The sequence below is a fragment of the Scatophagus argus genome, chromosome 5, assembly GCF_020382885.2.
Source record: "Scatophagus argus isolate fScaArg1 chromosome 5, fScaArg1.pri, whole genome shotgun sequence".
NCBI lineage: Eukaryota > Metazoa > Chordata > Actinopteri > Scatophagidae > Scatophagus > Scatophagus argus.
The window spans coordinates 11,538,356-11,551,574 of record NC_058497.1 but is presented as its reverse complement, the minus strand read 5'-3'; the positions used below and the strand labels follow the sequence as shown (position 1 = coordinate 11,551,574).

General features: G+C 40.0%; 1 protein-coding gene across 4 annotated transcripts in view; it reads left to right on the top strand.

Annotated features, from left to right (window-relative positions):
- Positions 1–13,219, top strand: part of LOC124059035 (cGMP-dependent 3',5'-cyclic phosphodiesterase) — a 135,254-nt gene that overhangs the window by 80,254 nt on the left and 41,781 nt on the right. Inside the window, exon 3 of one of the 4 annotated variants that reach the window (XM_046388754.1) lies at positions 6,378–6,512. The exons of the other annotated variants lie outside the window; for them this stretch is intronic. Within the exon in view, the coding sequence (XP_046244710.1) occupies positions 6,510–6,512 (3 nt within the window). The 5' untranslated portion in view covers positions 6,378–6,509. The remainder of the gene's footprint in view (positions 1–6,377; positions 6,513–13,219) is intronic. 4 annotated transcript variants of the gene reach the window in all.

Here is a 13,219-nt window from a genome sequence, read left to right as displayed (position 1 = left end):
GTAAAATGTCATTTAATTGATGGATTTGTACAAGATTTTGTACAGACATTAGTGGTTCCCACAAGATGAATCCTAATGACTTTTGTGATCCACTGACTTTTCCTGTAGGCTGATGACATATCTTATATACTTTTTAATGGTTTGCCATAAAATTTTGTTCATTCCCATCTCCCTGGGGGAATAAGTTTGGTATTCTCTTAATTTCTCATCTAGTAACATTGTCAGGTCACAATTTTGGTTTATGACCAAGTACCTGAAAAACTAATGACCCTCTCATCAGCCTCAGCTAATTAAGAAATTAACATGCTAACATACTGAGCTATAAAGATGAGCATGATGCACAATATTCCTGGTAAATAGCAGCATGCTTATTTAAGTTTTCAGCTCTTAGCATTGCTGTAAGTATAGCCTCACACAGCTGTTTGCATGAATGTAGATTCTTAGTCTCGTTGAGATCTAAAAATAGCAATCATTCTGCATTCTTCTGCATAAAATCAGGACTGTAAAGCTGAAGGAGGTTAAAGGAAGGTTTCTTAGACAAATTCATACCTGTTCAAGTATGCCATAACTTCAAAGAAACTTGTTACGCTATTCAACTTCTCAGACAAATAATATTAGAATGAAGTTACTGGATAAAGTTCGTGGCATAACTGTGACGTAACCTTCCATGTGACTAGGAAATTGCCCGACAAAATGTGGGCATCAGTTTTAGGGGAAATTGCAATGTAATTATTTTGTCAGATTCTTAATAGTCTCCTAACCTCGGGGAACATTGTTCACTGTTCCATAATGATACATGCTGACACTGATCTAGTGAAAGTAAAACTGCAGCCCACAGGAAATTGTGGGGACAAGATCAGCACAATCCTGTTCAACAAAGGGCATGTAGGCGTGAAAATACACCAGCAGTAGACACAAACTCCACCCCACAACAAGGAGAGAACAAGTGGTTAAACTGGGCAATGCAAATATATCAGACCAAGGAGAAAAATGCAACCCTATTTCTCTCTCTCTCTCTCTCCCTCTCTTCCTCTCTCTCTTCTCATCTCTCTCTCCCTGTCTATTCGTATTGTCAGTCTTTCTATTGCTCTCTGTGAATGCTGGCGGTGATAAAGGTTGGTCTGTATAGCTACACATGCTTTTACCTGTGGACACTGAATAGAGATATTGGAAAAGATACTGTAAGAGCGAAGGGAGAGGAAGGTCAGGAAGCAGAGATACAACAATGAACTGTGTAGTTTGCTTGAGGCAGACCTTTGGGAGTGTGAAAATGTTCTGCCTTGGTGTATATATGTAGGTGTGTGAGAGAGTTTTCAGAGGAAAGGCAAAGAGAAGAAAAGGCAACATTCAGTCCAGGACTGATATGGCAAGATCATTTCGATTAGCAGCTCATGCTGGTACATTGCTATTTTTCTAGAGAAAAACAGTGTGCAAACTGAGACAGAAATTATTACTCTCTACATCTCATCAGTTTTCATTTCATTTCACTTCATCTGTGTGTTTTTTTGTGTGTGTGTGTCTATCAGTGTGAGTGGCAGTGAGTGGGTACATGAGAGCGCAAGAGAGGGATGAAGGAGGGGAGGAACAGGGAGAGAAGAGGCAGCGTCAGGGCTGCTCGTGGTAGCTCAGAGATATTTGGAACACACAAGATCCACTGTAAAAAAAAAATATATCAACACAAAGTTTGGATAGAGCACCTCTACACGCACAAACACAGACAGACACACACACACACTCAAACACACATTGGATCTATTTAATTATTAGACAAGGGGATGAGGGAGGAAAGTGACATCCAAAAACGGTATGCTCAGTACGATTGGAAATAGAGGATGTTCTGCTTCTGTTTAATCCAATCATAACAAACAGCCAATTCTCACATTTTTATGAATAACATTTCTCTTGGAACACAGAGAGCAGAGGAAACCTGTTGAAAGCACACAAGCTGCTCACTGACGTTCACTTAAAAATTGAGCTGTTGTCTTTGGAAATACGTTGAAAGTTTAAGGGGGCCATCTTTTATATGATCAGATCAATTTATTAAAGTACCTTAACTTGTCCGTTATTTAATTTGTCAGATTAACCAAAAGACGTATTTCTGTGTAGTTACTTTTCCCCATAAATCTTCTTATTTGAGTTTGAAGAACATTTATTTAGTCATGATGGAGGTGGTCTGGAAGCAGTGTCATCTCCATTAAATAGTTTGTCCACAGGAGCGCACAGACCAGATTCAGGATTGGTTTCAGCTCAGAAAGCTAGATTCTCTAAAGCTATAGTCATGATGAAATATAGAATAGTATTTACTGTGATTGAAGATTTTATCCATTTCATCTCCTCCCAACAAAGACTAAAAATCTGTATTGTAATCACAGTGATGACTGTATCAGCTGTATGACGTGTCTGGTTGGGATGGACTGACTTGTCTCAGTGTCCCTCTGTTTAGCATCTGAGAGTCCTCTCTTCACAGCCTTACGTTCAGGGATACGACATGTGCATGTGAGCTGCCTCATATTTTAACTGACTCCCATCTGCCGGTGTGTGCTGTGCTGCTGTACCTTGCTCTGGCCTATTTTAAGGCAGCTCTAACTGCTGTTATGCTGTTGGCACTGGAAGAGCGTCAGCTAAACGGTGTGATAATACCAAGCTAAAATGTCTCTCCTTGTTTTCCCTCAACAAAATAATGATACCAGTGAAGGGCGAGAAGGGAAATAATTGGCGGGGGGGGGCTGTGACAGGAGAATGGCGTGTGTTACAGTTTCATTTCTTAGTAACCGTAGAAACAGTCAGTATTGATGTAAAATTGACGTCACCTTGGGAACAGAATGAGATGTCGACAGTGAGACAGGAGAAATGTATGGAATGATTGATGTCATTATCACAGGTTATACTTAGCATAAGAAGTTGTGTGTGTATGTGTGTGTGTGTGTGTGTGTGAGAGAGAGAGAGAGAGAGAGAGAGAGAGCACCAGTGTGTGTTTCTGTGAGTGTCAGTCAAACAAAGAAAAATCAAGGCGTAGGGAGGAATTAATCAGCACTCTCTTTCCTTTCAGTGGAGCGTTCTGATGGATACAGTTATTATGTAAATGAATGTTCCAGCGTTTGCTCCGTAGATCCTAATTTTGCCTTCTGTGTCGCTGCTTCCTGCGCACAGAGATCTAAAAGTGTGTGGGGGTTATGTGGGTGTAACAGATTAGTAGCAGCTCCTGTATGAGTGGAGTGAACTACACTGACCTCTGAGTCACAGTAACCTCAGATCAGAGTGCCGAGCGCTACATTGAGCTCTGTTTTCACTGCAGGTTTAAACCAGTTTTTCAAGGAGTTTTTACACAAATTCATCCCACTCTTTAGCATCTGGTTGAAACATTGTGATCCTGTTGTTCCATTAATCCTTTTTAAATATGGAAGTCTCTTAAATTCTGTCTTAAATTCACACAACATGTCTTGGAGGAATGTCCCAAAACAGGCTGTAGAGCAGATTTAGGTAGACCCTTTCCTGGTCCAGCACAAAAGACAGTTTCCTAATTCTGAAACCCCTTGTCTCATACCGAGTCAGACTCTACAGACAACTGGTGAAAAACAGAAGCTTTATCTGTTTTCCACTTCATCCACAAAATCAACATTTTGAACAAAGTATTCAGATCAAAAACCCTGCTTTAAAAGATGCAAAGAGGTGCATCAGTAGGGATGAGTTGTTTCAGGTTTCAGTGAGACAGTTACATCCTCAACAGGAGGGCCTTTTCGGCAATAGATTAAGTTGAAGGCTTGTTAGACACCAAAGCACTGCACATCAGACTGACAATCGTTTCATCTTTCTGTTGCAATGATTAAGAAATTAATTGCTCAGGTTACAAAGTTGCAAAGTTAAAGCACCTGTAATCTTCTAGGGAGGTGCACTTGCACATATGATCGGTCAAGGACGTGCCTTCCTTGACTCTTCTTCTGGAGCAAAGCACTACAGAGTACTTAGTTTTTGGATGGAAGATGAAAGCCAAAGTTTGTCTTTGTCTTCATCTTAAAACCTGTGTACATGCACATCCTTTCACTTAGAAGGTGGCCTTAGACATAATGAAAACATTATATTCAACAGTAATCTCAAACAGCTTTGATTAACAAAAAAAGAAAAACACACAGAAATACTTACAGCCCTGAACTTACTAATTTCACATTCAGAAGGGAAGAATTTTGTTTTAATCTGCAGTTTCATAAGAACCTTGAAAACAGCACAAAGCCTTTAAACTGTAAACTGTGAAATACTTTGTGAGAACTGAAAATAAATTTCTGTGGTTTAGAGCTTTTGGTCACGCAGCATGAAGCTGTGGACGGACTCTAACCTTAAAGTCAGTAATGAAACATTTGGAAAAAGATTTGCGGCACAGAGAACGCAGCCCACGAGTGTACGCTGTAACCTTCTCAGTACCTCACAGGTTACCAACAATGAGAAAAGTGAATGATGAACACGGACACCTGTATGAATATTTGTATGTATTTTCTTTTTCTTTCTAAACATTCTTGTTTTTTGGTTGTTTTTTGTTTTGTTTTTTTAGATGAGAACACCAGACCTCATCATTAAATCCTTTTGTCCTCAATCCTCTCTTTGCTTTTCCTTCATCTTTCTCAGGTTAGTTAAGATTCCAAGTAAGCTCCAAAATAATCATATAGAGGAGCATGCAGTCGAGGCCTGACAGAAATGTGAGACTGGTCTGAAATTTATTTTTGTGGACTGAAGGTGGTGTATTTATTTTTATCTTGAATTACTTTGATGTCGCTAAAAGTTTTATGAATATTGCCTGGAGTAAGGTTAAAAAAAAAATTGTATTCATTCATTTCATCACTTACTTTTCAGTCAAATCCCTTTGTACCTCCAGCATAAACAGATAAAATAAATAATGCACATTCAATGTATTTAATCACTTAAAGGTTACAAAATAAAAACAATTAAAATTCATAAAATGCTGAAATAATAGCCACTCAGAGATTGAATAGTAGTGCAATAAATGTTGACTTGCGTGGCAAATGTCAGCAGATTTAAATTACAGGATGCCAGGAAATGTAGCATAAATGTTAATTATGTATTTGGCATTTTACTAATGTGAGGCAGAGGGAGGGGCAAGGCTGCATCAAATGTGCTTAAATATGCATTAATGCTTGCAAAGACACACACGCACACACACACACACACAGATGGAACATCAAAGGCTGCAGAGTGACTCGTAAGTGACAGCTTGATCAGAAAGTTTTATGTCTCTTTCCTTTGACCGATCCGACAGGAAACAGGCACACAGCCTCTGTATCCTGGCAACAGCCTTTATTCTGTTGCAGTGAAAGATGAACAGGATGCAAGGGTGTGTGTGTATGTGTGTGTATGCACATGTGTGAATAATGGATTGTGACAATACCGGTCTTCTGTGAGTTAAACCTCCTAAAGTCTCACCCAGCAGTCCGTCCATAGCTTCATGCTGCGGGACCAAACGCTCTGAACCGCAGAACTTTATTTTCAGTTCTCACAAAGTTTTCACACTGAATTTTGAGAAATTCTGTAGCAAATAACATACAAGACATCTCAAATATTACTTTTATATAGTTTTAAATAAAAAGGCCTTTTCCATTTTAACATGCCACAGTAGGAAAAGCACAGACAAGAAGGTTAATGATGGCTGAATTCCATTTAGCTGATTTGGTTTCGAGGTCTCCCTGTTGTTCATGCTGGCTCGCTCTCACACTGTCTGAATCCAAATGTCCTCCTTGACTTACAGACTGGGCCCTTGTGGATTTACTGTGACAAGCCAGGTTTGTCAAGCTTGCAAGATTACCCAAGCTCCCAATAAGACAGACCTTACACTTTATGGCTTTTATACAGTCACTTTTTTTTTCAATGCATCTTAGTGTCATTCTTTTTTTCCTTGTACACATTTCTACAGTTTTATATGGTTAGGTGTTGGTTCTACATTATGAGTATAAAGACTCATCATACTTTATGTTTTATACATTTCGTCCACAAGATCTTTTTGTGCAGTGCAAAAATCACAGACTTGATAAGCTGTGAAGTGAAACTTTCCATTCTTAAACTGTGATGATCACCAGTCGTTTAGATTCAGCCACTGTCATGACCTACTGACACACTTGAAAAGATCATATATATATTTGTGTGTGTGTGTGTATGTGTTATTTGTGCTGTTCCCAGTATGACAAATCAAAATGTCTGCTTTCAAAAAGTTATCTGCTTCAGCCATAAAGCATTGTTTGCAGGCTTTGAATAATTCCCTCAGTATAAACTAAAAAAAAGTTCAGCGCAGTAATGCTGTCATGTGTGGGCATTTTTAACAGTTTAAATGAATAAGCGAAGTTTTTCTTTATCTCACTTTTATTATTCTTTTGTAGGTAGCAGTCCAACACCAGAAAAACTCATCACACTGTGACTTTACCAAACAATTACTGAAATTCATCCATTCAGGCCAGTCTGCAGCATCAGCAGTATGAAGTCAAAGAGCTGCTGCTGGCAGACACTGCATTATGGTGAGGGAAAGAAAAATCTGATTCTCATGGCTACACCCCATGGATGTAAATATGATGCTGCAGGAACAGATCATCAGGGCACAGTCTGGAGAGGAGAGGCATGTTAATGCCAGGTGTAAATGGGTTCTTTTGTATATTTGTTTGCGTAGGAACTAGGAATGAGCATATCTGCGTGTGTGTTAGAATATATGTGAGTGAGAAAATCTGACTTTGGCTCACATATGGTGAGAGATGTCATCTTGTGTGGGTGTAACAAAGACCATACCTTTTTTTTGTGTGTGTATGAGTGTGTGAGTGCGAGTGTGAGTGTCTTAATCCTGCCCGTCAAAATGATTTTACAGCTCTCGCTCATCTCCTCCAGTCTTTCCAAACAGAGGAAGAGAAGATTAGTCACACCTCCTCCACTCTTGCTCTCAGTCTCTCCCTTTATCCTCTCTTCCACAAGTGTGTATCAGTGTGTGTGTACGTCTGTGCGTTTGTGCGCGCATGCGGGTGTGTTTGTATTTGTGTGTGGGCTCAGCGGTTTTACGTAAAGCTCCATAGAAAAGGCAAGAGTCAAGCAGAGAGTCCTTGGCAGCAGAACACAATTGCTGCTCAATGGACCATTTTCTGCAGAGCTGACCCTGCCATATTGAGTTTTCTGTAGAGGAGTGCGCACGCACACACATACTCACACACGCACACACACACACCTACTATCTTCAGATGAGGCTGCAGCGAGACATTCAAAAACACGAATGAGAAACCAAACACATGCAGAAAGAATTGCGCAAAGCCAAACATTTATGAATCCAACAGCAAGTGAACACGTGCAGATGACACATTAAAAAACACATATACACATATTGTATATCTAAGTAAAAACACACACAGCAATGCACAGATGACAGAAAGCTATGGTTTTTCAGAATTATGTGCCCACGTTTGGCTTGATAATGATAATTACCACCTAATCACATATTCACACAGAGCATAATTACCCACACAGCTGTTTGTACACACTGTTTGTTTGTGTGAGCATGTGTGCGTGTGTGTGTGCGTGTGTGTGTGTGTGTGTTTATACAGTGTGTGTGCAGTTCGTTCGTGTGAGCCTTGAGGTCAAAGGGAAGTGGGTGGTGTTCCCTCCAATGTGGAAGTGTGTGTGATGACATGATGACCTGTTCATCAGTGCCCCCCTGTCACCTTTGACCTGTAGTCCAAACGAGGTGACACCTTAATTTACACAATGTCACGTCGCTTATGCAACATGTTTTTAATCATGGACCTGAACTCTCTGATGTTAGTTTGTCATAGTATGTTTTACAGAGCTTCACTCAACTTATTTTGTGTGCCAGAGTGATTTTCTCCTCGTGCCAAATTGGTTAAATGACTAAATCTTTCTCTCATGCCAAACGTTTTTATGAAATCGAGAGTTTTGCCTATATATCTGTCAATTTAAAGCCAAATCTTTGATAATGTCTTTTCTCTCTCTCCCATTTATGCCTGTCCTCCTCTTGTTGATGCTGTGTTCCTTTTTAAGGTAAGAAACTGATGCACACATGCACTGTAATACAACTCTGATGGTCATTCATGACAGTCAGATAGATATTGTTGTTTCCACCTGTGGCATATGTATTGATAAATTCACAGAAATTTGGACAACAAGACAAAGAAGCGAGAGATTAGAGGTAAACAAAGACTGATAGAACGTCAGGGATGGCATTGATCAATAAACAGGCTGATGGACAGGAAGATTGATCAAGAGACCAACAGATGGGTAGACAGATCAACAGATGGGCAGATTAATAGTCCTCAGATTAATAGATTATCACAAAGACAGAAATAGAGATGAAAAGAGAGATAGACCCTAAAAAGAGGTAGACAGAAGGACATATCGACAAGTCTGCAAACAGACATTTTGGCTATGATGGCTTTCCTCTGTTGCCATGACAGCACTACCACATACCAGCTGGACTTGTGGAGAGAGAGAGACAGGGAGACACACACAGTGCTGTTCCCATCACATTTGGGAACATTACATCGGTTTACATTAATTTCCTGAAGACTTAACCTTACCCTAAACTTAAATCAAGTCAATGTTTTACATTATGGGGACATCATGGCATTTTGTCCCCATAAGGAAGATAAGTATCAACAATGTTACAGTGTAAACAGCAGTGTACCCACAATGTAAGTAATACATGCCACACATGCAAGCATTTTCTCTCTGCATTTTTCAGCTGTAACACTTGTTTTATTAAATAACTTAAATTATAAACACTTCCCTGTGGAAAGGAAAATGATGTAAATGAAGTCATTACTGTCTGCTTAGTTTTACACACAACTGTGAGAGCAAGTGCATTCTTGACTGTACCAGCAATTCCTGCAGTATGATGTGTAGACGTGAAGGTGCTGTCAGTAAGGTGTGGCTGTTTAATATCATCTAGTGGTAGCTGTGAGAAACCACAACATTAGTTATAGGTTGTTTTGGCTCAAAAATTCTAGATTTAACTCATGTAAGTAATGCAGTGCTGCCTTGTAGGGGTGCCACAATATATCGGGATTGACGATAACCATGATACATCAAAAAATGAAATATTGTTATTTTTGTATGCTTTTTCCACAGTAACGATAACACACTCCACTTTAATTCCCTTCTATGTTCAGCGTAACTTATTTTCCAAAGGAGAGAAACCATGCAATAAAGCTAAAGATTTCAAGATTTCATCTTTTTGCATTTTTCAAAAGTCATGCTAATATTCACATGCATTGAGGAAACACGAAACTAGCATTGTCCACTGGTCAGTTCAGAGAGTCTGGAAGATCAAAGCACCCCTTGACAGTAAAATATGACTAATCTGACTCTGACAATGATTGTCTTCTTACTTAATTCTTAGAAAAGTATTCTGTTTATGAGATTATACACAAATCTAAGTGCCACTCAAGTCTTAAGTGCCTTCAAACTTGATAGGTTTCATCATTAAATGTATTTTCTGTAGTTCTAAGCTTTTATCATTCCAGGGTCGTAATGGCTGCTTCATGCCCTCCTCTGATAAATCCTTTTCTCTCTGAGTGTCACAAGGTTCACATCTGTGCTTCGTTAACATAATTATTCTCTTCCTCTATGAGTGTAATTTAGTTCAGACATCTGACTAGCAGAAAAGTTTAAACTGCAGGTCATCTCACCTCTAGTTGTCCCTATCTCACTGCCTGCAGCCATTACTCTTTCAGTCATTACTCTCTGAGTTATTATTTTGTCAAAGTCACCCGCTCCTCTCTGTGTTTCACTCTTATTCTCTCGATCAATTTATGACCTAATTTACACCTTAGGTGCGTGCAAGGTGTACATGCAAGGAGAATACATTGCAGTCTTTATGCTATAAGATAAACCATCTGAAAGGTCACCTAACTCCCAACACTACTAACTGTTCTGTCAAGCAGACCCGGCAAAACAACTTCCGCTGCAAACAATAATGCACTAGCTCCTCCTGCCTAATCTACAGTTTGAGATCACAATGTGGACAGCATTAAGGCTGCAAGGGCACCCAGATATATCATCTTTGTTATACAACTCATTCTTCTCGCTTATCAAAACTTGGTGTCTCCACAACCCACAATGCATCACGTTACATCAGAGATTGTGTTATGCTAGTGGCTGAAGTGCTTCAAGCCCCTCGCCTCTTGCCCCATGTAGAGATGAGGAGCAGGCTACGGAGGCCTGGGACATTCACTTACTTGTAACTTCACAAGGAGAGCATCTTTCTCATCTTCAGACCCTATCAGTGCAGACTCAAGTGACATCACCTGAGGCAATTTAATCCAGTCAGATTTCACACAGCTCCCGCTTGAGCCACAAAAGGCTTTATGTAGCTTTTTTCACTTATGCAGTAGTGCCCCCCTCCCCCCACCGACCTTTCTTTCGTCCCTGTTTCATCTAACCTTTTCCACCCCAGTTCAATCAACCAGAACCTGTTATATTTTCTAATGCCATGTTTCTGTCAGTCCTGCTGCCTTCCTCATCTGTCTTTTTAATTCACATCGACACATACTCTCTCTAACCCCTCATCAGCTCAATCTTTCCTCTTTTATTTGTTTTCTGTCATTGTGTGATATCTATCAATCACTTCATCACCATATAATGTCACCCCATGTCTTGCTTTATGTCTCCTAATCCTTCACCACCTGCTTGTCTTTTGTCTTTTCCTTCTCCATCTTTCTCTTGCTCTGCCCTCTCTCCGCTACACTGCCCTTTTCTCTCTGCTACTGTGTCTACACTGTTGACTTCAATCAGTCTTATTGATGAATTGATTACAGATGAGGTGAAGATTCAGATGGGGTTAAGACTCAAATGTTCTATTGTCCCATCCTGTCTTGCTAGTATGTACATAATGCATGTATTTTTATCTTCTTTTAAGGAATCACAGCCTTTCCTCAACAACTTTTGTTGTACACTGCGAATGTGTGCCTCTGTGTGTGTGTGTAGTGTGCATACAGTAACTACATAGACCAAACACACCAAGAAGCACACATAATGCATGCCTTTGATACAGCAGTGTAGTCATTTGAGCAGTCGGTCATCAAACACATTAACCTCGCTGTGCAATATACTTTATGCTGTTCAAACGCTGGGTTAACTCACACACACACACACACACACATGCCAAACTGGTATTAACACAGGTAAGTAACATGGCTATGATAGCTGGGATCAAAAGGTCGACCTTGAGCGTATGTGATTACGTTTGTGGCACAGACGATACTATAATCTCTGTGTTGTGCCTCAACACACACTCACACACAGGGAAAGAATGAAACCGAGGAGCTCTCTTAAGTGTGGCCATAATGCAGCACACTTGTGCCAGTGGCAGGCATGCTCAGTATTAAATTGTTACTGCTAAAACAGCTTTGAAAAATTGATGTTGATGTGTTTGTTTTCTATTTGTGCCTCCTTTGTCATTTCTGTCAAAAATGCAATTTCAGCAATGTAATGGTTTGGGCAAAAAAAAAAAAAAGAAAACACTTTTTCTGCATTAACCAGGTCAAATTTGTGTATGCATCAAATGTGTGCAGGTGTTTTATGTTATAAAATGTGCGTTTGTGCTGATGCCTGCAGCACACTGATCAATTGTGACAGGCACATGGAATAATTTTGTATGCCTTCTTTGAATTAAACATGTATTTAGCACAATGTCACTGCGACACACACGCACACGCACACACACACACAGGAGATATAGTTATTTTGAAATTCAGAGTAGACTTCTGCAGTTGCCTGATAAGGCAGCCTCGGGCAAGATACAACAAATATTAATATTAGTTTTTACTATTTCACTGGGTTTGCATCAATTTGTGCGTGCGTGTGTGTGTGTTCGTAAAGTAGCTAACATCCATCACTAAACTTGCTATCAATCACTTCTTGTCCAATCAGCTAAGTGAACCTCACTAGGGGTTTTGTGCTTGTGTGTGTGTGTGTGTGTGTGTGTGTGTGTGTGTGTGTGTGTGCTAGACTGCTCCATTTAATTCATTTTCATTTCACATATTTATCTTTTTTCTTTTAGTCAGCAGAAGCACATTGAAATGTTAAATTAACAGTTTGTCAAGAGTCTCCTGCCCCCTTCAAACTGAGCCAAACGTGTAACCTAACAAAGCAGATGAGACAGATTAACAAACACACATTTATTTTGCTGTCTGGTTCAGCTACAGTAGATTACTCCTCAAGCTGGTAGCAACATGATGTACGCAGTGTCTTCACATGAGTTGTTTCTACACTTTCTGCTTCACTGTCACACCATATATTTAAAACCTCGCTCCTGTTTGAGATGTGTGTGTTTGTTTCTGAGTGTGTGTGTCTGCATGTGTGTGTGCGCGTGTGTGTTTTATCAGTAATTTATGTTCTGCCACAGCAGGCTTCCTGTCCAGTCTGCTCTGTGTGTGTGTCTGTGGCAGGAATCCTTTAGTCAGAATTATGGCCTCAGGCAGCAGCCACACAATGTCATGCTGTTTGTGTGTGTGTGTGTGTGCATGCGTGTGTGTGTGTGTGTACGACCTCTGGGTCGAGTATTGATTGAGTGTCTGGTGCCCTGCTGTCAGCGCCCAGTTAGCCTCATTAGAAAGAGGTCTTGCTGCCCCCTCCTCCAACTCTTCCTCCTCACATATCTTCATCACATCTTCTTCCCCTATCACCTTCGCCTTCCATAACCCCATTCTCCTCTTCTCTCCCCTCTCCTCTTTGCAGCCTTTTCATGAAAGAAGGTACAAGGGCAGCGGGAGATTGGCACTGTTGATGTCAGTGGTAATGAGAGTCTGCCACGACAGGCAGCATGGAAACATAATGCACTGTGAAGGACAATTGTTAATCAAAAGAAAATACTGTTTTGCGTAATTAATGGCAGCAGCTCATCTTTTCACCTCAAACAGCAGCTGGTGAATAATGAATTTAACATTATCCCTCACATCTCATGTAGGATTTCAACAAAAAGTATCATAATCACATGAAGGGTGAATACATTCATCTGTCCCAGGTGTGCAGCCTCTTTGCAATTTGAAAAATCTCACTGAATAAAGTTACTTGTCAAGCACCTTTCAAGACATATGGTTGGTCACAAAGCCCTTTATGTTATGAACCCCAAAACAAACACATAGAAGGTGATATAAAAGATAAAAATGAAGATAGATGCTATGAGAATATAAAAAGAGATGTTGTTAAGTAAAGATAGCATTTGCAAATC